The sequence below is a fragment of the Lissotriton helveticus genome, chromosome 7 (assembly GCF_964261635.1).
Source record: "Lissotriton helveticus chromosome 7, aLisHel1.1, whole genome shotgun sequence".
Classification (NCBI taxonomy): Eukaryota; Metazoa; Chordata; class Amphibia; order Caudata; family Salamandridae; genus Lissotriton; species Lissotriton helveticus.
Window position 1 is genome coordinate 1,366,386,850 of NC_136068.1, and position 24,200 is coordinate 1,366,411,049.

Genomic DNA, 24,200 nt, shown 5'->3' on the forward strand with positions numbered 1-24,200 from the left:
ACTGTCTCCAGGAGGGGATAGGGCCTGTTTAGCTGTAGCATTAAAAGCTATGGTCAAGACTGCAGCCCCCATGTCTTTATTAATAAAAAAAGAAAAACCTCCATTGAGACCTCGTCTGCTCCTACGGCCTTTAATGCAGGGGATTTGGACAGTACTAGAGAAACCTCATCCAGCGTAAATTCCAATGCCGGTGGAGCAACTGACAAGACCTCTGAGAGCTCCATGGTGTCATCTAACTGTTTTTGGAATATTTTCTGAAAATGGGACAACCATATGGCCTCATCTATGTGGAGGTCTAGACAAGGACCACTACTTCCTTGAAGAAACTCGGAATTGACCACTTGCCGGAAGTTCTTAGATTCTCCCATGCTTCCACAAAGAGCACCTTTTTTCTTACATGCCTTGCATGTTTGTAATTGGACCTTAGGCTTTTTATAAGGATAGGGTCCCTTGGAGGTAGTTTAAGTGTATACTGTAAACCACAGAGGCTTGGGAGCATTGTTTATCAAACCACTTAATTGGCGGAGTCTTTTTCCGAGAAAAATTGCAGGCGGGTTAATAAATCTCTTATCACACTTAAGACACTGCTCATGGCTGCCACAATTTGTACGGTATTAGATGACTCGTCTAGGCATAGACATATCTCCTAATAAGACAAAGACAGCTTTTTGCGTAGTAATTCACTTGGATCTATATTCTCCCATTTTAAAGCATAACTATTTTTCTTAGATAGAGAGGGTATGGGTACAACTTTAATTTCCCCTTTCTCATGGTGTGCCAATTGAAATAGGAGAATAAAAATGCATGATTTCTATATTCGGTCATCACACCCTCAAATTGTTGGGGAGAAGTACTCAGCAACAAAGGAAACAGGATAAAATCAATGCACGAGGTGGAACCTGACCTATAGAAAGTTGGAGACATTTGACCTGAGCTAGAACAAATTTGATTAGCAATTTTCAGGTCCCAAGCCATCAACAGGGCATTACCATAATTGTGGTGGTTAAAATGGACAAGCATATTCCCATTCAGTTCTGTTACCCCACATATGTTTGAATCAGAGTGTTTACAAATATGAGTGTTAAAGTCACCCGCCCAAACAATAAAAAGTGGTTTAGGATAATGAGAGAGCAAATCCTCCACAGAAGGGGTCAGGTTGTCAACCACTTCTGCTTGATTTATAAAATTATTATTGTAGAAATGTATTATCACTAAATCAACCCTATTTCGACCACTAGCCACAATAATATGACAGTAAGCAGAGGTGTTCACAAAATCAGCCTTGTCAAAGGATATAGTGTTAGCAATAAGAGTTAAAAGGCCCCCTTTTGCTCTACCGGAAATCGAGGGAACGGCTTGTGTAAAAAATGAGTGATAACCATTTATAAATATTGGGTTTTGTTCCCAGGTTTCCTGTAGGCAAATAATTCCAGTGTTTTCACAATTCTTTTTCTCATGCCCCCCTGTCAAATTTGTTACAAAAACTTGCTATGTTCCAGGAAAGTATTGAAATACCCCTATGTTCTGGCTGAAGTGTGGATAGAGGAAGAGAGCTATAGCTCTTGGGGGCTGATCCATCATTACCAGATCAGACCCCCACCCCTGTGTGTGTACTAGGGGCTCAGTCCTCCGCTGTACTGATCGCCGGCAGTATGGCCGGATAAGGGTTCAGCCAGTCACAGCTGTTCAATCCCCCCAAAGGGCCAAATCTGTAATTTGGTGTCATTTTAAAGAGAGAAATATTTCCTATTTTTATAAATTAGTGTGGGATTTTTATTGCGTGTTGTGTCTTACTTATTTATTGTATTGGTGTATTTAAATGCTTTATATACCTGTTTCCTGAGTTAAGCCTGCCTGGTCAAGTTACCAAGGGTTGAGCCAAGGGCTAATGTATTAAGACCTTGTCTGGACCGTATATTGCATGGTGGCCTTATCGGTAGTGGTAGGTACATACTTACCGCTACCAATAACCTATTATCCAACATCACATTATGACTGACCAGAACTACTCCCTTGTAAGAATGATTTTGTGTTTAAACCCCAGAAAGTTTCCTGACATCTCGCAAAAAACATCCGGGTGTAATGACATTAAGTCAGATACAAAATTAGATTCATGCATCTCCAATATTACTGCATACACAGGAGGAGATGCATTCGGATCAAGTTTTATGCCCAATTCATGCCGATGTGTCCAACTCAAGGTAGCATCAACTTTCTTGCCACATACATCTTTGCTCTTGTTACTTCCCTTTGAACTCCAAGTCAGGGTTAAAATATCCTTCTTACTCAATTTTATGTCCCAAGTAGCCACCAGGTTGAACATCAGGACTATTTTTGTTCATCCTACAATTCATGAAGCACTGATTTCCCAATAATGCTGGACAGTGCACATGCGCCTACCATCACAGAAATTTATTTTCCACCCATTCAAAAAATATATTTAGGAAATCCTCTACATACTTTGTCAGTAACACAAATAAATGATTTGGTGTTTTCTACCCCTTCATTCGTTATACAGCTCACTGTACTGGGCATACTTTGTTTGCAAACTCTGCAAAAGTGTCCATTTATACATTTCATTCATCTTTTGCGACCGGCAGGGACCAGGGGCCAGGCACCCTGCTCCTGCTCTCACTTACTCCTCTGCACAATTGCTTTCTTTTAATACAACTCAGTTCATCGCCCCCTCCCTGCTTCAGCGCATAGTCGCTCTGGGTATCTGTATCCCCTCGTCCCCTTTGTTTGGACCTAAGCTACTCACTCCCCGGCCACACGTTCTTCCCTCCCCTGCCTCTCCTCCCCTTCCTCCACCTACTATGGCTACTGCCTTCCTGCTAAACACTAGATCGGCAGGCAAGCATCAGCTTGAGCTTTTTAACTTACTGGACACCGATGCCCCTGATTTTCTGTTTCTCACAGAGACTTGGTTTTCGGCCGATTCCCTCCCCGATCTATTGTCCACCCTCCCCGACTCTTACTACGCTCTTCGGGCAGATCGCCCTCTTGGCAAAGCCAGTGGGGGTGTGGCGATGATCACCCGCTCTAATTTTCAGTTCCAGCTTCTTCCCCACCCTCCTATATCTGGTGTTGACTTCTTAGTTGCCCGCTCAGCCAACCTCTCGGCCCCCCTCACAATAGTCCTTATGTACCGTCCTCCCCAGAACATGCCCTCCTTTGTGCCTGCTCTGCAGGATCTCTTGGCTACGCTTGTGGTCAACAACTCTTCTGTGCTCCTCTTGGGAGACTTTAATTATTGGCCGGGCGACCCCAGGGAAGACCAGTTCTCTAAGGATTTTTCGGCCACCCTTCAGTGCCTCAACTTTCTCCCCCACGTTCACTCCCCTACTCACGTTCAGGGTCATATCTTAGATCAAATATGGTCAGCCAGTTTCACTATCCCCCCCCCACTGTCCTCCCTTGCACTTGGTCCGATCATTTTCTGATCTCTTTCCCCATTGAGCTTGTAGCTCCAGAGAAACTTCCCCTACCCAGGAATATCTTGGCTCGCAACTGGAATCGGGTTGATGTTAACTCTCTCTGTGCCTCTCTTGCTTCCTCCCCCCCGACCTTCTCAACCTTCCCCTTGATCTTCAAGTAGATGCCGTGAACCATTGGCTGTCTTCTTCTTGTGACCTGGTTGCCCCCTTTAGGAAAGTCAAGTCCTGCCGTCCCCACGATGCCCAAAAGTGGTTTACGGAGGAGTTGAAAATCCTCAAACTGGACCTTAGGCGCTCTGAACGCCACTGGAGACGTAACTACTGTCCTCTCTTGCAAGCTAAATACAAGTCTCTCCTAGTTAACTATAAAAGGGCTATCCTTTCAGCAAAAAACACTTATTTTTCTGAGAAAGTCACTTCGTCAGCCAATAAGTCCAAAGAGATTTTCTCCATAGTTCGCAATCTTGCTACTTCTGATAGGGCCAACCCCAACCTCATTCCCTCCCAAGCTCTCTGTCTGTCCCTGAATGACTTCTTTCTGGAGAAGATCGCGAAGATCAAATCTAATATCCCTTCCGTATCTTTGCCACCCCCTTCCCCTGCTCTCCTTCTGTTTTCTTCTTCTCTTGATCAGTTTCGCCCTATTTCTTTAGACTCCTTTCTCGCTCTTCTCCAGAAAGTGAAGTCAGGATCTCCGGCCGACTGTGCTCCAGCTCGCATTCTGAGAGAGCTCTTCACCCACTGCCCTGATCCCCCCCTTTCCCTTCTTAATGCCTCTATCTCTTTAGGCTCAGTCCCGAAAGTGTTCAAATCAGCCATAGTTTTTCCTATTTTAAAAAAGTCTGGTTTAGACCCCTCCCTTCCGTCCAACTTCAGACCCATTTCCCTTCTTCCTTACCTTGGGAAGATGTTGGAGAGCTATAGTACTACCTGTCTCCCCTCCTTCATTGAGGACAACCATCTTTTGGCCTCCCACCAAGCGGGATTCCGCCCAGCCCACTCTACTGAGTCAGTGGTCCTGTCCGTTCTAGACGAGCTAAAGAGCAAGGCGGATTCCAATTTACCCCAAGCCTTGGTGCTCCTTGATCTGTCCGCTGCGTTTGACACGGTCGACCACTCCATCCTTCTCGGCCGTGTCTGCGCAGCGGGCGTTCGGGGCACTGCCCTCTCTTGGCTCGCCTCCTTTCTTAAAGAACGGACTCAGGCGGTCCATCTTTCTGGCTTCACTGCCCCCACCCGCTTGGTTCCTTGTGGGGTCCCCCAAGGCTCCTCCCTGTCCCCTCTTCTTTTTAACCTTTATATCCAGCCCCTCATTCTTTCTCTTCTTGACATGGGGGTCTCCGTTTATAATTACGCGGATGACCTCCAGTTAGTATTTGATCTTTCCTCTCCTTTACCTCAATTCCACTCTACCCTAGCTTTCATCTCTGAGTGGATGAACCACAATCAACTGAAACTCAATCTGGACAAGACTGAGTTGGTCCTGACTGGCCCTACCACCTCCCCTTGGTCGGCCGCCTTCTGGCCCTCCACCTTCGGCCCCCACCCGTACCGGCAGCCTCTGCAAAGACCTTGGGCATTAAAGTCAGTCAGGACCTCTCGATGCATGCCCAGATTAGTTCAGTTGTTTCTTCCTCCTTCCTCTCCCTCCGGATTATCCGGAAAGTGTCCCGTTTCTTTTCTTCCGATGCTCTTAAACTTATTATTTCGGCCACGATTCTCTCCCGTCTGGATTACGGGAATAGCCTTTACGTGGGCATTCCGGCTTACGAGTTACGCCGCCTTCAAGCTATTCAGAATCAGGCCGCCCGCCTTATCTATCACCTTCCCAAGTCCCTTCACATCACTCCTGTTCTGAAATCCCTTCACTGGCTTCCCCCTTTTCAAGATGGGTTGCCTGGCCTTCATGGCTCGCGCCCGCACTGCCCCAGTTTTCATTAAGTCCCTTATTTGTCCCTATACTCCCAATCGTGTCCTCTGTCCCTCCAATCAGTCCCTTCTTAATGTTCCGCGCTTCCGTAGATCCAAAACTGGTGGCACTAGATTTTCGGTATTAGCTTCTCGCTTTTGGAACAGCCTTCCACTGTACATCAGATCTATCCCAGTCTACTTACAATTCCGCAAGGCCCTTAAGACCCTCCTGTTCTCCCAAGCGTACTCCGGCTGATGTCCTCAAGGCAGAAATCCATCCTCCTTAGCCCTCTACCTCAGCGCCAGGAAGCCGTTTGGTCGCAGTGCGCTTTATCAAGAACTTTTCAACTTTCAACTTTCAACTATCTTTTATCTACTGCTGGACAACATTTGAAATTTCCTTCCTGAAACAAATAACACCCATACCTGACACACGCTAGACTGTTCTTTCTCTCAAATACTCTGTTATAAGCATCTTTTCTTAATTTGACAGTTCATGGCTGCCCTGGGGGTAGAGCATTCTACATAATATGGTTCACTTTCCCTGTTTGTTCCCGGTGCACCTTTTGAAAGTGCACTGTGGTGCAAACAGAGAAAGTGAGCTGAATATATATTACTGCCCCAGGTAAACATGGTTGAAGCACACTTCAATAAATGTCTGCACTCTGCCATTTTTAGGTCGAGTATTCGAGACCTCTTGTATATACTTTAGTATATAATTATCTGTGTATGTACTTTGTGGGCTCTGGAGATCAGCCCTAGGACTTGTCTACTTCTGCTTAGGGACTTTTTTTCTGTTCAGCTGCCTCTATTTAACTGTCTAGATAGAAAACGACCAGTAGAGGTCAGTAAAATACCAGAATCGCTTTCTGCAGTACCAGAATATTGCTTTCTGCCTGTTCAACTGCTTCTATTTAACTGTCATGTTTTAAAAAACAACCAGTAGAGGTCAGTAAAATACCAAAATTGCTTTGTGCTGAAGGAATTTATATTTTTTATTTTTCTGGCAACTGCCTCTATTAACCACTTGGCTGCTAAGGCACCTGATGAGCTTCCATTGACTTTCCATTGAAATCAATGGAAAGTCCATGACGAGTTACCCTTGTCATTAGCGCTGAAGTGGTTAACTTTTGAGTTAGAAAACGACCAGCAGTGGTTAGTAAAATCCCAGAATCACTTTAGCAATGTCTAGATTCTATTCGATAGAAATTGTCTTCCATGAGCACCCATAGACAATAATATTTTTTTCAAATCTTGTATTTTCAGTCATATGACCACTGAAGGCCCTGATTTTATATTAAAAACAGAGTTTTGGACTATACCATTTCCCGCTGAAAGGCAATATTTCTCTCCATGTGTTCCAATACCTGGCATGTCACGCAGTTTGGTGCTTACTTGCCCTCCATGTTAAAGAACTGTAGATGTTTCAGCACCCAAGCTAATGTGCTGCATAGCTAAGTACATGTGAGGTCCCGAAGGCGAGACCAATTGCATTGCAAATGCTTGTTTTTCCAGCTAAAGGAAGGCTGCAGGATAAGCCCTAATAAGCAGAAATGTATGGTCCTGTTCTCTCTATACTACTTCCTGTCTGTCTGTCTGATTTGATGCACTGAGCACCACATTCTTAACAGAGCCAGGACCTGCACAGCACAAGCCATCAAAAGCAGATCCACTCTCGAGCCTTGAACCGCTTTTTCTACAGTGCTATTACCGGGCTGACAACAGCTCTACTTCACACTGTCCCCATAAACTGCCCTTGCCCACTCACTCTGCCCTTTCCCCATCCCTGCGCTCTACTTTAGACATACACTTCCCTTGTCCCACACCTTGCTCCTACCCCCCAAAAAACTGAGTTCCCCTTCATCAGTCCATGCATTTGCCCATCCCTTCAACTATTGGCTCAATATCGTGCTCACCCACACACCTATCACCTAAACCACACAAACAAACTCGCAAATCAATGGTAGTAATAAGATCCAATAAGGCAGACGTACTGCCTTTGTCAGTGTTTGTTTAGAAGGTGAGCTCAAAGTGGTTCTTGTAGATACCTAGGAACAGGGGTTAATCGGGTGTGTTAAGGCTGCTAATTGTATCGATTATAGAAAGAAAAAGATTGTTGGTATATTATTCTTGTATTTAAACCCTGCGAACGTGGGATTCTGGACTGCACTTTGTCCAGAATGATGTCAAAACGTGCCATACAAATTGTGTTGCTATACATAGTGTTGCATCTGTGTTTACAGTTTATTTTGTTTCATGTCCATCAGCCTAATGATATTGGGGTGTCTGTTTAGAAGGGTTTGAATGGATTTATTGAGGTTCTTTTTAAACCATGTACATTACATGTGATAGGTAACATTTTGTTTATACAATATTTTTGTCCACAATTCCTATAACTGAGGTGTCGAGATTTAAATTACAGCTGTATCATGGCGGGACCTGAAAATAGTGAAGATAGTGAATGTATAACCTCGTAGTACACTAATCAATTTTTGACTACATGTAGTATTATAGTCCTAGAAACCTTGAGGCATTGGGACTTGGAGATGTGAGGTAGGTTATGCGTAGGAGTGCAAAATTAGCTTCACCATCCTTTGTACAAAGTCATTACCAAGAAACCAAACTTGATGCAAGAGGACATTTGCAACTGTGGTTTACATTAATCCGTCTTGTGATTTTGCAGGGGTCGTGTTTGCAAATGGCGAGCACTGGATGCATCACCGTAAACTATCTCTGGCTCTTCTACGTCAATTTGGGATGGGGAAGCGGAGCCTTGAAGAACATGTCATGACAGAAGCAAGGCACCTGGCAGATTTCTTTGAAAGCAAAAAAGGTACTTTTTGATTTGTTCCCCTCCAATTTGCAGATCTAAGACCTATCTCTCCTGTTTGTAGCTATGCGTTGAATTTCTTGCTGATCTCTTACCCTATTATGCTCATTGCAAATCAATCAGATTGCAGTCTTCCTGTCACATTCACAAGGTTTTTACATAATATGCCTACAGGCACGTTTGACCAAATACATTTCATCCCATTGATCAGAGTAAACCTTATTCTCTCCTTCTGCAAGTATAGGCAAGACAAGATGTGCTGTGTCCTAGTAGTGTAAAAGGGCTATATAATTAATAAATCCTCATATTGATCTTTGTATCCCCATTTATGGGGTTGGGGACTTTCTGCATAAGGTTTTACTATTTTCTCCTCCTGTTACTTGACGGGTAGAAGGGCTAAGGAGAGTAGGGGATGGATGGAAAATGGAAGAAAAAATCAGTTTAGCTGAGCTTCTACCATTGATTTTATGCATTGCTCTCCTCCCATCACATACCAAACCACAGTTGTTGTAATTTCCCAACAGCACCATCAGTATATCTGTTATAACAACCCCAGAACCATTTCAGGTAGAGATTAGAATCACTATTCATGTTATGTCACTACAAGCTATGATGGGTAGGTACCACAACAATGTCTATGTCTATGAAAAGAGATGGCCAAAGAGAGGGCTGCATATTCGAAGTTCTTTCTCTATTTTGAGTTATATTGGAATGGGGCATGTAGCACTCCAGCAACGTCGAGTCCAACACATTCCTGATGAGTATTTGAAGGCAAGGTGCCACAAAGTATTTTGCCATATTATTTTGAAATTTAAAACTGGGCCAGTAAAAATAACCTTAGGAAAAGTGATATTTTGCTCTGCAGATGACCCTTTTGCCCACAATGTCTGATACAACAACGACACCACCATTTCATAAAGCAATACGTTAATATTTGCATTATGTCATGACAAGCCTTGGTCAGTACCACAACAATGCCAAGGTTAGTGAGACGGCATTCCCAAGAAAAGGCATGTGGATTCCAAATGGTTGTGAAGTGGGCTAATAATTTGGAATTGAGGAACACTTATTAGATAAATAAACATACCATTATTAGGTCTCAACATTGGTCTCAAAGCAGTTCTTCTCAACCCCTAGTAGGTATGGCACAAGCAACAGGAAGTTCTGTAGAGAAACAAGTTCAAGCAGTGCCAACAATTGTAATATTCCGATAACCAAACAGACACCACATTCATTAAAATTGGACAAGGGATGAGAGGGCCTAAGCCGAGGATGCGTAACGCAGTTAGGGCATTGCAGCAGTTCTGAAGAGCTGTGATGCAAGTCTTTGCAACAGGTCCAATCCATGCAGCAGCAGTGATGAATCTGTTCTGCTTGGGTTTGCACCAAGCAGCAGAGGAAATGTGTTGATTCCACTGGATCCACAGAGGCTGGAAAGCACCTGAAACCCACTTTCAAGAGTCCAGGGCTGGTATAGCACCACTTGGGAGGGCAGACTAATAGACAGCAGAGTTTTAATAAACCTGTTATGTCCCTGAGGCTTCAGACCAGTAGGCCAGCCAACTTACGTTCTGGGTTCAAGAGATAGAGGACTGGTACTTCTCACCAAGACAAGAGGGTAGCAGAAAGCAGGTCAGCACAACAAAGCAGCAGCACTGCAAGGCAATAGTCCAGCAGAGTGCAGTTCAGCAGAGTGGCAGCTCTTCAGCAGCACAGATGTCCTTCTTCCTGCAACAGTATTCACAGGTCCAGAGATGAACTGAAGTAGTGGTGTCCGAGGTCCAGTATTTATACCCAGTTGTCCCTTTAAAATGGGGGAGAAGCTTCTAGAGGTTGCTCTGTGAAGTCCACAGGCATCCTGCCTTCCCTGTCCTGGATACAAACTTATTACATGGAATATACAGCCCTTTGTGTGGAGGCTGGAAACAGCCTATTCAGGTGTAAGTGGAGCTGTGCCAAGCTCCTCCCTTCCCATCCTGCTAGTGATGTCCCATCCAGGCACACCTAAGTTCCTTATTGTGTATGACTGTCTAGGAGGAATACACAAAGCCAAACTGTCAGATACACTCAGTCATGTGACCAGAAAAAGGCAAAAGGCACTGAATGGATAAGGGAGAAAAATTCCAGCTTTCTAAAAGTGTCATTTTCAGAATTGCAATTTAAAATCCGACTTAACCATAAGTTAGGATTTTGAATTGTGATTCCAGTGACACCACAGATGAACTGATTATCTCTGTCCATTTGAAAATTACACTTCTAAAATGAAATAAAGCAACTCCAATGTTATCCTATGGGAGAGATAGGCCTTGGAGCATGAAAACAAATGTAAGAGTTTTTCACCACTAGGACAAGTAAAACCTAAAAGTACATGTCCTACTTTTTAAATACATTGCACGCTGCCCTCTGGTCTGTCCAGGGCCTACAGTAGGGTTGGCTTGCATGTATTAAAAGGAAGGTTTGGGCCTGTCAAAAGGTTTATTTTGCCAGGTCGAAATGGCAGTTTAAATTGCACACACAGGCTTCACTGGCAAGCTTGAGACCTGTTTTAAAACACCACTTAAGTGGTTGACTCAACACGTGCTATAGGCATGCTAGTAATATATAAGTTACAGGCAGGCTCTGGATTCCTTTTTTACCCCTTTACTAGGGATTTACAAGTAAATTAGATGTGCCAATCAGGTGTAAGCCAATTTTATTATGTTTTACTGAGTGAGTACAAGCAATGTAGCACTGTTTAGCAGTGGTAAAGTGCAGAAAGTCCTAAGACCAACACACACTAGTTCATAAACCAGAGGGGTGAAGGCAAAATGTTGGAGGGTGACCCTACAGAGAGGGCCAAGACCAACAGCCCTCCTTCTCTCAAGCTGCTGGGAATGTTCCTTTGGATCACTATTGGATCCCCCTGATCCTTAGCAGAAGCTTCCAGGCACCAGTTCTCACATTAATGTAGGGCACCTCCAGGGTAAAGTTCCATGTGGTCAGCATGGCCTTGTTGGGAGTCCTTTAGCTGTTTCAGACCCTGAAGCAGGCATACAAGAGGCCCGCCACCTGACCCTTGGAGAGCAGTTCCAATCTCTAGGTGCTACACAGAATTCAAAATGTCTTAATTCTCCCAGCATGGCCACTTTCTTCCGGTGTAGTCTTTCCAGGAATGTTTTGCGGGGTGCCGGTGAGGTGCCAGTCTTATTTTGTGCACTAGCCATCAATTGGTGAATTTTCCCTGGCCCATTTCTGGATACTTTCCTACTTATGCCCACTCCCTTTTGCAGCACTTTACAAAATATTCCCTAGAAATCCTCAATCTAAGATGGTTAAACTCTTCTTCCAACAAGAGTTTTTCTGTCTCTCTCTCAAAAACACTGCCTTATATAGATACAGTCTGTTCTCATCTAGCAGGGTCCAAACTAGTTCTCCCTGCTTCAGGGGTTGGTGTCAAGCCATCTAGAAGGGCTCTCAGAATCAAGGCTTGCCGTCCCTTCCCACGTGCCTAATCTTTGCTAAATACTCATTTGTTGCCAACGCCCTTGTCTTCCCGGATAGAGAGGCCAATCCATTGTACTCTGGAGAGCAGGGTCATTAACTGCAGCCAGGAATTCAGCCTCTGGGGGTATGATTAGTGGCCAGATTGGTTCTAACTCAGTTTTGACTCAGGGAGCATAAAATAAATTCTTATAAAGTTACTTTTCTACTAAAGTTCTAAACAAAGAAGAAAAAAAAGTGTATTCTTTTTTTGAGCATTATCCGAAGCAGAGATGTTAAGTAAATAGTTTAGTCACTGTGGCGGCACCTATTCCAAACATACTGTGTTCCACATTATTATATATTAGGATCCCTGCCCTGTTGGCTTGAAAACCACTCTTTAGGGTTGACTTACTGATATATAAAAATAGGTTTTCTTATATGGCTAAAGCATTTTACTTTCCATTCAGTGCTTTTAACCCTATCTATGCTGCCGTCGGCCATTGGCCGACGGCAGCACTACCTCGCTGGTGCTGCCGTTGGCCAATGGCCGACGCGGCTCCACCCGTTTTGCGGAAGTGCAGCACTTCCGCAAAACGGGTGGCGCAGCCAACGGGTTAATCTGCATTTCCAAGCAGTGCACAGTGGTGTAAATATGCACTGTTGCTCATATATGATTTTTAACTTCCACACCACTGGTGCGATTCATGCACCATCCACCAAGGTCTTAGAAGAAAATTAAATAGCCCATTTTGGTGAAACCAATTTTACCATAAAAACTTTAGGGCCAGTGTACACACACTATGGCATTAAACAGCAGCGTCACTGGGCAGAGAGTCCTAAATACCAGCTAAAATCGGGCACAAAAAAAGGCAAACAATATGGAGCCACCATTTAATAAAGGGGTATTTCTTCCAATTTGCTTCACAAATCATGTATTCATTTTAGCTATATGGTGGATTAGTATGTAGCATTCCAACGTTTGGGTTACAACAATCTCGGTCAGCATTTGCAGGCAAGGTGCTACAAATTGATTCTCCTGATTATCCTGACAACCAAGACTAGTCCAGTGAATGGAAAAGTATATCCAACATTCTGCACAGGAAGTGACACTACTGCATTTCCCATCATCCATCTGCCTAGGAAATAATACCCACCAATCCCACCAAAAGCGTTTTCAAAAGAAGCCAAGCAAGTGGACTACATGTCCCATTATCAGTCTGCGCAGGAAGTGAAATCACTGCATTTTCTATGATCTATCTGCACAGAAGTTGACATCACTAGTTACCTGCCAAAGCAGTCTTTAAAAGAGGAAGCCAAGCAAGAGGACTATATTGCCCACAATCCATCTGCACAGGAAGTGACAACCCTGCATTTCCCATCATCCATTCACACAGAAAGGGACACCACTGGTTTCCCACCAAAACTGTTTTTAAAAGAAAAAGCCAAGCAAGTGGGCTATATTTCCCATCACGAATCTGCAAAGGAAGGGTCATCACTGCATTTCCTATCATCCATCTGCACAGGAAGTTACCTCACTGTTTTCTTGGTAAAACAGTCTTTCAAAAAAGAAGCCGAGCAACCTGACTATATTTCTCACCATCCATCTGCACATCAAGTTGAATTAATTTCCCATCATCCATTTGTGCACCACCCCTGGTGCACCTCCCTCCTCCCAGGACCCACTTAATGACAGATGTAGCGCAGACATACGTAGTGAGCGTACCAAAAGAAAGCCGATCTCTGCCTGTCCATGTCAGGACCACGCCCAGTGCTAGGAACCCTGGTCCCTTCCCCTACCCACTGCTACTCTGCTGAGCTGCTCTGTGCTCTCAACGCCAGCCGCTGCTCGCTGCACTGCTGCCATACTACAGCACAGAACACAGAGGAAGCATTCATATGCACCTCCTGCAAGTTCACATGCACTCTTATGCCCACTATTCCTGCACGAGTAGCACCCAACACCCCACTCCCTCACACACAAACCAGTTCATGCACCCTGCTCACACAGAACAAGCATTACTCATGCATCACACCACACTCCTGTGTATACTTCTCAACACCTACTCCCTCACCAAAACATATCAAAGAGATATGGGACCTACTACATTTCCATGCTCCGGACCTGCTCTTCCTCATGGAAACATAGCTAAACCCAACCTCTGCACCGAGCCTCACTGCATCCATCACTGTAGGCTACAGGATAGTCCGACAAAACCATCAGCACATTCATGGAGGTGGAGTTGCCATCATATTCAAAGACTCCCATCAGCTGCACCCCCCCAATAGCTACATGGAACACCTTATGTTCAAAATACACATCACAGACAACTTTTCCCTGGGTGGAACCTTTGTATACAGACCACCAGGAGCCCACACCAATTTCACAAGCAACATAACTGCACTGACCCAAATTCCATGGCCCTTCTAGAAACCTCAGTCTCACCAAACACATTACCAAACCCACTCATACAGATGGAAACCAACGCTGAACATTAGGCGTACAGTTCTGGCAGACCGTATCAATGATGGAACAAACAGCAGCAGGGAAACCCTTGCCAACATCACCCCGTCAAGACCTTTGCAACAATCTTTCCGAATTTTTCTTTAACAAGCCTCCATATACTTCTACTTTGATCCCTCAACAGGACCCCGTCTCAACTCAACTTCACATTACTGCTGAATAATGAACCCTGACCTGATGGGCTAGCATGACCCCAATTGAAATCACCACTATGTTGAAGACATCCATTCTGGCCCCAAATGGCTCTAGCCCCACCATACTTCTACCAATGGACCCCTACCAATCTGTGAAGCACTAACACCCCTCCTCAATACCTCCATCCACTCAGCCACCAGGAAAGATGCCACTGTCAAGCCAAACTCAAGAAACTATCCGCTGACCCCACCATGCTCTCCATCTACAGACACTTCTCCTGCCTACCTCACCCGGCCAAGGTCTTAGAGAAACCAATCAACCAGTGCCTTATTGACCACCTCAGCAACCATCATGTCCTCAATACTACGTAGTCTGGATTCAGTCCCAACTCCAGTACAGATGCTTGAGAGAGGAGATATGACCGTTCTCCTTCGCCTGGACCTTTCTGCAGCATTTAACATGGTCTCTCAACCCATCCTCATCAGGACTCTGCATGGGATTGGCATCCAAGGACTCACTGTCAGCCTGGCACCATACTCCTCAAGAATCCTGCAAACACTCTGTGGAGTGCCTCAAGGTTCATCGTTGGCCGTGCTGCACAATGAAATACCATTTTAAATGGGAAAGTGCTATTATTGTTCTCTAGATACAAAATATTTACAGTCTGTCTCTTATTTATAAATGTTTGCTATCTCTTTTATCTGAAATCAAACGAGGGCACCCACTGGAGATCTAACCAGTCTTTGGAATGTAATCAGTTTTTGTGTGTTGTAACCAATTCTCTTTATTGTTTCTCTTTAAATGAAGTTGTAGTTGATTATTAGCCCATTGTACATTCAAATTGTCAAAATGTATTTCATCCAAAACAACCATAAGAGTCATTCTGCATTGGTATGGTGTATTTCCCAAATCATGCAAAAACATTAGAAGAGAAGTGTGACTGTTTCCTAGGGAAGATACATTTAGCAAACAAAAAAGTAACATATCTTGAAAATGTCAATTATTATAGTATGGGCAAGGCCAAGCGAGTACATCTAAACAACTGGCCTAAGCCAGATGTGGGAACTGTTATATAATAAATATGCTTTCCACCTAAACTTGAGAAATACCCAGAGTTCTCTGCTTCCTTTTGAAAAATAAATATGTATAAAGAATGCAGAGCCCTCACGCATCCTAGAATGACATGCTTCATTAAAGGGCCGACTCCTCGCTCGAGTCTGATGAGGATGACATGAGTGGTCTCAGCCTTATAAGTAAGGGATTATTTTTGGTAGAGATGACAGTCTTTAAAAATGTCCACACTATCACTTCAAAGTTCATGAAACGGATAGAGTAAGGGCCATGGAACAAGTGACCCAAAGCTTCCTAGTGGTTAACCACCATTTTTTCACAACAGCAACTACTGGTAGGTTTGAAAGGAACTAGAGGGAATAATTCAACCCATGGACAAGGTGGGCATGTTTCAGCCCCTGTAGTAAGCCCCGTTTGGTTCTCGGACTTTTTTTATATGCCACGGTCCCTAGTAATTGCCTAATAGGTGGGGTCTTTAGAGGTCAGTGTAATAACAAGCAATGTGGAATAACAGATTGAAAATGAACTAAAAGACTTGATCTGGCAAAAAATTGAGGCTTATTCTTTCTTGAGTAGGATAACCCGCATTTGAAAGGGAACAGTAGATCAAAGACTGTCATTACAAAAGTTCGGGAATTAAAATTCCAATCGTAGAAATCTAACCGGAGTTCGATGCAATAAATGTGTATGAAAACGTAAGTGTTATGTAAATCACACAACCAGAACTAGCAACCAAACTACGACTGCTGAACAATTCAAAAGCTGTATTGCACCTACACACATCAGTGTGCAACCCCAATATACATCCAGCATACAGAGATAAAATAACTGTTTCAAAATGCACAGTAAGTAGTTTTCAATAGGCGCTATGTGAGATTGACAGATCAGAGGCAGTCTAAGTTCTATTCGGGCTACAGTGTATAAACAGTAATGTCAAGCATAAGGTTTACATACGATGGAGAGAGAAACACCCTGCTGGAATATTAGCACCTTACTCCCCTCAAGACAGGCTTCTGTTTGTGGATCCAGTGGGCAACTTCCACAAACTGGTGTGTAACAGGACTGTGTGGATGGCTATACGTCTCATGCACGAACACATACATGATGTATGTGCGTCTGTTGTGTCATGGGGTGACGCGGAATTGTGTGCACGCGTAAACGTTAGTAAATGTGCATATGTACTGGACAAGTCTCTGTTATTGAGATATTCAAGATTGTGGGTTACGCAATAGGTCGCTAAGGACGGTGTCTTTTCGGTAAACATAATAGTACCCTTGATGAAAAGTGCTGGTGCAAGTGAGGAGCATAACCACTAACAATGCCGCTGATCTTTACATGCACACCGGGTTAGAGAAGTGTTAATGGAGAAATTGTATTCATATGTTAATTGAAATACAGGATACAGGTGACTAGAACTAATAACTACATTGAAAAGTGCAATTATATATGTTTTGTGGGTGAAGGGAGTGAAACTTGACTCATCTAATACAACACAGATAATGGAGCGAGAGTCCGTATCAAGACTCCGACATCAAAAGCCATGGTATATTGTTGTTGAGTCTCGGATATGTATGTGTAATTTAAAAACTCAGTTTTGTGCCTCAACAAAGGTATTTGGTTAACGTCTTCGTGAGAGATCACGTTGTGGAATTTTTCAATATTGGCCGACTGTGTGCAATCCTCATTGTGTCGCTTTTCTAGAAAATAACTCATTTTTGTAGTTGCTGGATTACAAAGGATGTTGTTGCAGTGTTCTTGGTTCGGAGGGTACACGTTTCTAGTTCTGAGTCCAACATAACGCAAGCAAAGTAAGGTATAGTGTGCGCAGAGGCCAAAGGATCCCCAGAGGTATAGCAAAGGCTACATTAGATAATCACTAACTGCTCCCTTTGTGGTAGTGTGGGCGAGCAGTTAGGCCTATCAGGAAGGTGTGTTAAGCATTAATTGTATGAACTCAATCAGGGACTGATTATGCACACTCAGAGACAGAATCTAGACCAATTGGCCAAGTATAAAAATTGGTATACTTCTGTTATATTTCTAGAACCAAGCATGACTTGCCACAGGTAGGTAAAAAGTCCTTTAAATGTAAAACTTTACACACAAATGCAAATGGAAATGAATTTGCAATCTTTGCAGGTGTGTATATGCTTTAAAAACAGTTTAAAGTACATAGAAATTACTTTTGATTACTTTTGTGTTACTTTTGAATTACATCGACTACTCAGGATGATATGCCTAGATAGATCGGCAGGGGGCTCATCAGGGGCAGCCCACTCTGTCTTCGGAGCCAAGCTCCTAGGGTTAAGGTCAGGGCAAAGGGGGTCCTCGGTTGCCACCAAGTACACATCACCAGCGGTGCAGGGGCGGCCGGGTGCAGGGTGCTAAGGAGGAGTCTGGAGCCCAGTGCAATCCTATTGAGGTTGCTGGTTTTGGGTTTTGGCTGAAGGCTCTGTCCAGGAAGTCTTTTGAGAGAAATCAACAGCAGGGCAGGTAAGTTGGAGGGCTCGGGATGGAGGTGCACCTCAGGTTCTCTTCTCCAGGAAGCAGGGTGGCTGGATGCAGGGGTAGCTTTTGAGGTCTGGTTTCACTATAACAGGCCACTAGCGGTTAGGGGGTCTCTGTGCAGAGCCTGCAGGTGACGTTGGGGAGCTCAGGCTCTGGAGTGCTGGGGGTCCTTGGACTCGGGCCATAGGTGACGGGTGCAGTGGTGGTTCCAGGAATCATGTTTCTTCATCCTTTTCGGGCTCTGAGTCTGTCTTTGGAGTTTCTCTTGAACAGAGCTTCTGTTTGCAGGAGTACCAGTCTTTGTTGAAGGCAGTCAGTCCTCCCAGGGGTTTTGGAGGTTGCTGGCTGCAGGGCAAGTCGAATTTTGGTGCAGGATCTCCGGAAACTGCAGACGGGCTGGTAAGTCTCCTCTGCTTTGCGACTTCGTCCATCCTTCTTCTTTGTCGGTTGCAGGAATCTAGAGAGGCAAGGTTCAGGGTCCCCCTAAATACACAATTTAGGGGCTTTGCAGGGGTGTGCAGGTCGGGACTAATAGGTCCCATACTTGGGATGAGAACACCCCCTATTATATCACCCTCCAGTTGGAGGGGGGCATGAGCCTCTCTCTAGTTAGCTGGATCTCCTCATTTTCAAGTGTCTTGGTAATATTCTGTCAATGCCCTTGGGTGCTGGGTGTCAAAGCCACAGGAAGGCATTTCAATCTGTGAGGTTTGTATAAACTTTGGTTGTCAGTTTTCTATCTTGTGGGATAACGAGAACATAGAAAGAATAGTAAATTATTTCACAAAATGGTAATTGTTAGACCTGGCATTCATGACATGGTTTCTCCCAACTGTTTGCTTTCTGACCGCCTCTTTTCCTGAATTTATTTTTACTGGCTTTAGGATTCTGGGCACTGTACGATGGCTTACCAGTGCTAAAGCGTATATGCTCTGCATTAAAAAAATGGAAACACTGGCTTATCAACAACTGTCATGTTTAATTTACTTGTAAGCACTTAGTAAAGTGCACTATATGTGCCAAAAGCCTGTACATTAAATGCTACTCGTGGCTTGCAGCACTGATTGTGCCACCCAATTCAGCAGCTTGTAAAGCTCTCTCAGGCCTGCCACTGCAGAGCCTGTGTGTGCAGTTATAAACTGCCATTTCGACCTGTGTAGGTAGCCTACTACCCAGGCCCAAACCTTCCCTTTTATTACATGTCACCCCTGAGTCAGGCCCTAACAGACCTATGGGCAGGATGCAGTGTTTTTAAAAGGTAGTACATGTACTTTAGAGTTTTACATATCCTGGTAGTGTAAAACAACTAAATTCGTTTTTCACTACTGCAAGGCCTATCTCTACCATAGGTTGTCGTTGGGTTTGCCTTAAAACATCTTTTAAGTGTAATTTCAAATTGAGAAAAGATCGAGATGTGTACTTCTCCTTGTCTCCCCCACCTGAGGGGTAGAGTTGGCAAAGGTGGGCACGCCTCTCCTCCTAACTTGATTTTCCCGTTAATTCTCCTGCCCAAAGTGGGGGTCAGAACTAGTGGGAGCTAGTTCCTGGGGGCAGCAATAGACAGGGACAGCTTACCAAGGCGGCAGGCCCTTGAAACTTCCCCTTCATAGACCCAGTCAATCCTAGAGGAGGAGGCATGACACCTCTACCCAGAGAGAGGAGGCTTTCTACCCAGGGGTCCAGAAACCTGTCTGGTGGTGGCGAATGCCGGGAAGCCATTCAGGAACCAACCCAGGGCTTGTCATTTTTCAGGGGCCATCTCTAAGATGTCCTCCGAGTACTTTTTACAATAAATCCTACACTGGCATCAGTGTGGGTTTGATGTGCTGAAAAGTTTGTTACCAAACTTTCCAGATTTCAGTAATGCCAGTATGCAGCTGTGGAGTTCGTCTATGGCTCTTCATGGCTTTACTGCACTGATAATGTCTAAGAATGGACTTAGACACTGCAGGGGTACAGTGCTGAGGCAACTGTACCCTTACAGGGTGGCTAGTAGATGGCTGCTAAAGGGGTGACGTACCTAGGGCCCAGGCAGTGGGGTGCAGGCATGGCACACAGGGATGTGTGCCTTGTCAACTATTCACTTTTCTCTGCACCAAAACACGCAGCCTGCAATGGCAGTGTGTGGGTGTAAAGGTGCACGGCCTCTAAGGGTCCTCCAGCAGTTAGAGGCCTTCCCTAGTCACAGTGCCCTTGGTGCCCATGGTACTTTTATAAGGGGCTTTCCTGTGGCCAGAGGTGTGCCAATTGTGGGTACAAAGGTACAGGTTTGGGTAAGAGAACACAGGCCATGGGAACCACATTGCAGGGACCCAGAGCACATCAAGTCAACGTGCATCAGAAACATGGCAAAAAGTGAGGGGTTACTGCAACAGTAACCCACTTCCCTACAAGGTGCAACACAAATCTCACTGTCGCAGTTTCTGTCTTTCCTAAGTTCCGAAGGGGAGGTCAAATCCAGATCTAAATCATACTTTCATTCAGTAAAGCAGCCCACATTGCAGTTGCCGCAAGGTTGATGAACAGTTACTGCGACTGGGTTCCAAAGGGTGTATTGTTGATTATTATCCTGCATTGTAGATCTAGTGTGTACCAGCATGTCCCATACCTTTCCGTTCCTTTTCAAAGCGAAAAGGGCAGGGTCATGCGTGTGGTCAAACATCAGGAGACACCATTATTTATTTATGCTTTTTGATGTAATTAGGTATAGCACTGAACATAGATAAATAGATGATTCTCATAGCTGAAGCTTCATTATTATTATTATGCCACTCTACTTAGCTTGTTGTATAATTTCTATTTGGCATTTCATATCTTGTAGTTTTTGGGTTAACGCAGTGGCCACTTCATACCTAGAGATAGAAACGCAGTTATGTCTCAGTCTGAGGAACAATCCAAATGGAAGGTTTACTTGCAGTGTCGGGTATCAAAGTGGTAGAACCTATCAAAGTGCTTAGTGATATTCTCTAAATGCCCTTGGGTGCTGGGTGTCAAAGTCCAGGAGGGCATTTCAATCTGTGAGGTTGGTAAAAACTTTGGTTGTCATCTTTCTATCTAGTGAGATAAAGATAACAAAGAAAGAATAGTACATTCTTTTACAAAATAGTAATTGTTAGACCTGGCATCCTTGGTATGGTTTCTCCGGACATTTTGCCTTCTGACTGCCTGTTGTCCTGACTTCATTTTTGGCATTAGGATGCTGAGATATTTACCTGCTAACCTGTGCTAAAGTGTACATGCTCTGCTTTCAAAACATGGAAATATTGTTTGCATTGTTCAGCATTCAATTCATTATTTGTTTCTTTTGCTGTTGTCACCCTAAGTGGGGATGGTATGCCCAGACGTGGGTCCTGTGCTCACTGCGCCAATGGATTTAAGCTAGCCTGGCTGATGAGAGGTGATACCCCAAAACCAGTCCCAGGATGCTTGCTTCTGGTCCAGGGAGGATTGGGCTTGGCAGTTTGGGGTGGACTGGTCCTTTGAGGAACAGGGTCAAAATTGATTTACATATGGCTGGGTCCAAAACAGGGTGGCGTTGTGAGCAAAAGAACAATGGATTAAACCCAGATCTTTGTGACTGGGGGTGAATGTTTGGATTGCTCAGTATTCCGTCCATCATTTGTTTCTTTTACTTTTACAAAGTTGGCTTTTTCTTACTTTGTCAATTCTGTGCCCCTGCTTTTCTCTGAATACATGTCTGGGTTGGGTGACAGCTGGGCTTTGTGCATTCCCCCTAGACAGTCACACAAAGGGAGCTTGGGTGTGATATTTGCATCCTAATGGCCCATCACCAGGCTGATGGGCCTTCTTGAAGAACTTTGTGTGATAGGAGCTGACACTTGCACCTGAATAGGGCAATGCCTGTCCTCACACAAAGAGCTGCATACCCCCTGCAGTGAGTCTGGAGCCAGGACAAGAAAGGCAGGGACATTCTGACCTTTAAAGGCCTCTTTGAAGTCTCCACCACTTCAAAGGCACCTTTGGGTTGAAGTACAGAACTCCTGATCTGAATGCAAACTTTTCTTGAACCAAGAACATGCTGCCAGGAAGGAGAGCCGCTGTGCTGAAGAAAGGACTGCCACTTTGCTGACTGCATTGCTGTATTGGCCTGCTGCCTTCTGATCGCAGGAGGGACTGCTACTTGCTTTGCTGGTTTGGCCTTCTGCTTCTTGCCAGGGAGCGAGAAAGACTGGACCTGCTCTCTACATTTTTGCAATGTGGTTCTCCGAGGACTTGCTGACATGCCTCCTGTTCTTGAAGCCTCAGGGCCATCAAAGGCTTCCCTTAACCCTGCTGAAGCTGCTGGATTCTGCCAACCATGAGTCTTCCCTTGCCTGCGGTACCAGATCCAGTCCTAGGGCCTCAGAAGTAGGTTTTTGCAAGTTTTTTTTCATCAATGTAAATTCATTTGCGACTTTGCGCCGATCATCACAGACTCATCTCTTTTCGTTGCAGATGCAGGGACAACAACAATGACCGCGATCCTATTGCCAAAGTCGACAATGATGCATCAGGCTCTCAACATCAACACTTGCTCCATCCAATGGTATTTATTCAGCAGGACTTGTCTGAGTCCTGCTGAATAAAGTGCAGCCAAACTGCACTTCATCACGGTCGGCCTGAAATTTTCATTTATCCTTGTCTAGCGTGACCTCAATAACCTTTTAGCGCTATTGACTTCTGAGCACTGTTTATGGAGTTATTCTTTAGAAATTCATATCTTGACTTCTACTTATTGGATTTTAGTTATTTTGAACTTGTTTTACTCAGATAAATATTCTCTATTGTTTCTAAACTGGTGTGGAGTCTGTTTGTGGTTTTAGTATTGGCCAATCTTGGGTACAACTCCAAGATATTCATGACCAGTCTTCTTGAAAGCTTTTTCTTAAATGGAAATGCATAGTTCACGTGATACAATCAGGCCCTTGGAACTGCTTTTCCCTTCAAGTAATCAGTCATCCCCGGGCAATTTTAATTTGATTCTGCTTAATATTTGACAGGTTTTGTTCAGTTGTCAAGTTGTCATATTTGGCAAATATTAGTGTCTCCCAAAGTCAGGAACCTTAAGGCTAGTGTTCACCAGTAGTTTCAAACACCTCAAAAATGGAGGCTGATCCATCTCTTTCAGTGACCCTGTGAGGTATAGACAAATCAGATTATACCAAAAATCTAGAAAGTATTGGCTTGTTCCTCTTCTTAAAAACTTAGGCTTTGGGCACTGCATTCCAGCTTACAGAATACTTAAGACGGATCTATCACCTCCGATTGTATTTGCGGTAGCTAAATTCCTGACAGCGATTTGGCACAAGCGCACTCGTCATATTTTGAACTCCGATACGGATTTGGCACAGGCACTATAAAAGTCTAATGCATAGATAATCATAAATTAGAATGAATTGCAACTAATTTTTATCAATTATAACAAATGTGATTTTTAAAAAGTAATTAGCAGTCTGATTCTTATCTTGCACTAGCACTTTGAATCTGTAATACAAGATGATAACCGTAATGATTTGTATAACTCTTGTTTTTTGATTATGTATTATTCTTGAGTGTTTTTAATCTGTGATGTATATCTTTTATGGTCCAAGAGACCGAAATAAAGACAGAAATGAATGAATGAAATCAGATTATAAGACTTGCATACTCTAAGCATTGGCTCTCACCATACAAACAAATGTGATGATCAATGCTACACAGGCCCACATGAGCTATCCATACATATTGCATAGCAGAACACCAGTGTGCATATGACCTGATTTTGTCTGTTCCTCACTGAATCTTTGAGGAGGGGGCAACCAGTCTCCTCCTGATTCATAGGAGACAATTGGCAAAAGATCTCTGTTGAATAACACCAAGCATGGATTGAAATGAAAAGCTTATTAAGAAAACTGCCTTTTCTGCTTTGGTATAAATCTGTTAAATGTTTTTGATATATTTGAATTACAAAAAGATATGGGCATCCTTCAAAGGGTTAATTGTATGTACATCATGTCAGTTGAAAATGTGTTTTTTCATTTTACTTTAACTTTTCCTCCATTTGATGAATGTCCATTTGTGAGACACTTAGCCCATGAGTCTCCAGTGAGTAGCTCAGGTGCTACTTGTAGCTCACCAGCTCCATGGAAGTAGCTCATAGAACTAAAACCTAGCCCAGGGTCTGCAGACATTGAAGGAGGTAGCACCACTCATCTCCAGATCCTTGGAGTCATAGCCAGCTAGATCAATGACAGGGCCCTACACTAAAACATAAACATGTACAATGACAGCCTGAGGAACGTAGAGAAACCGCAATAAGACCACTTTTCTCTGGTCTCAATCTAGC

General features: G+C 44.0%; 1 protein-coding gene across 1 annotated transcript in view; it reads left to right on the top strand.

The window, feature by feature from the left end:
• Positions 1-24,200, top strand: part of LOC144770291 (cytochrome P450 2B2-like) — a 393,669-nt gene that overhangs the window by 218,643 nt on the left and 150,826 nt on the right. The window contains exon 3 of the mRNA XM_078654687.1: positions 8,032-8,181. Coding sequence (XP_078510813.1) covers positions 8,032-8,181 — 150 coding nt within the window. The remainder of the gene's footprint in view (positions 1-8,031; positions 8,182-24,200) is intronic.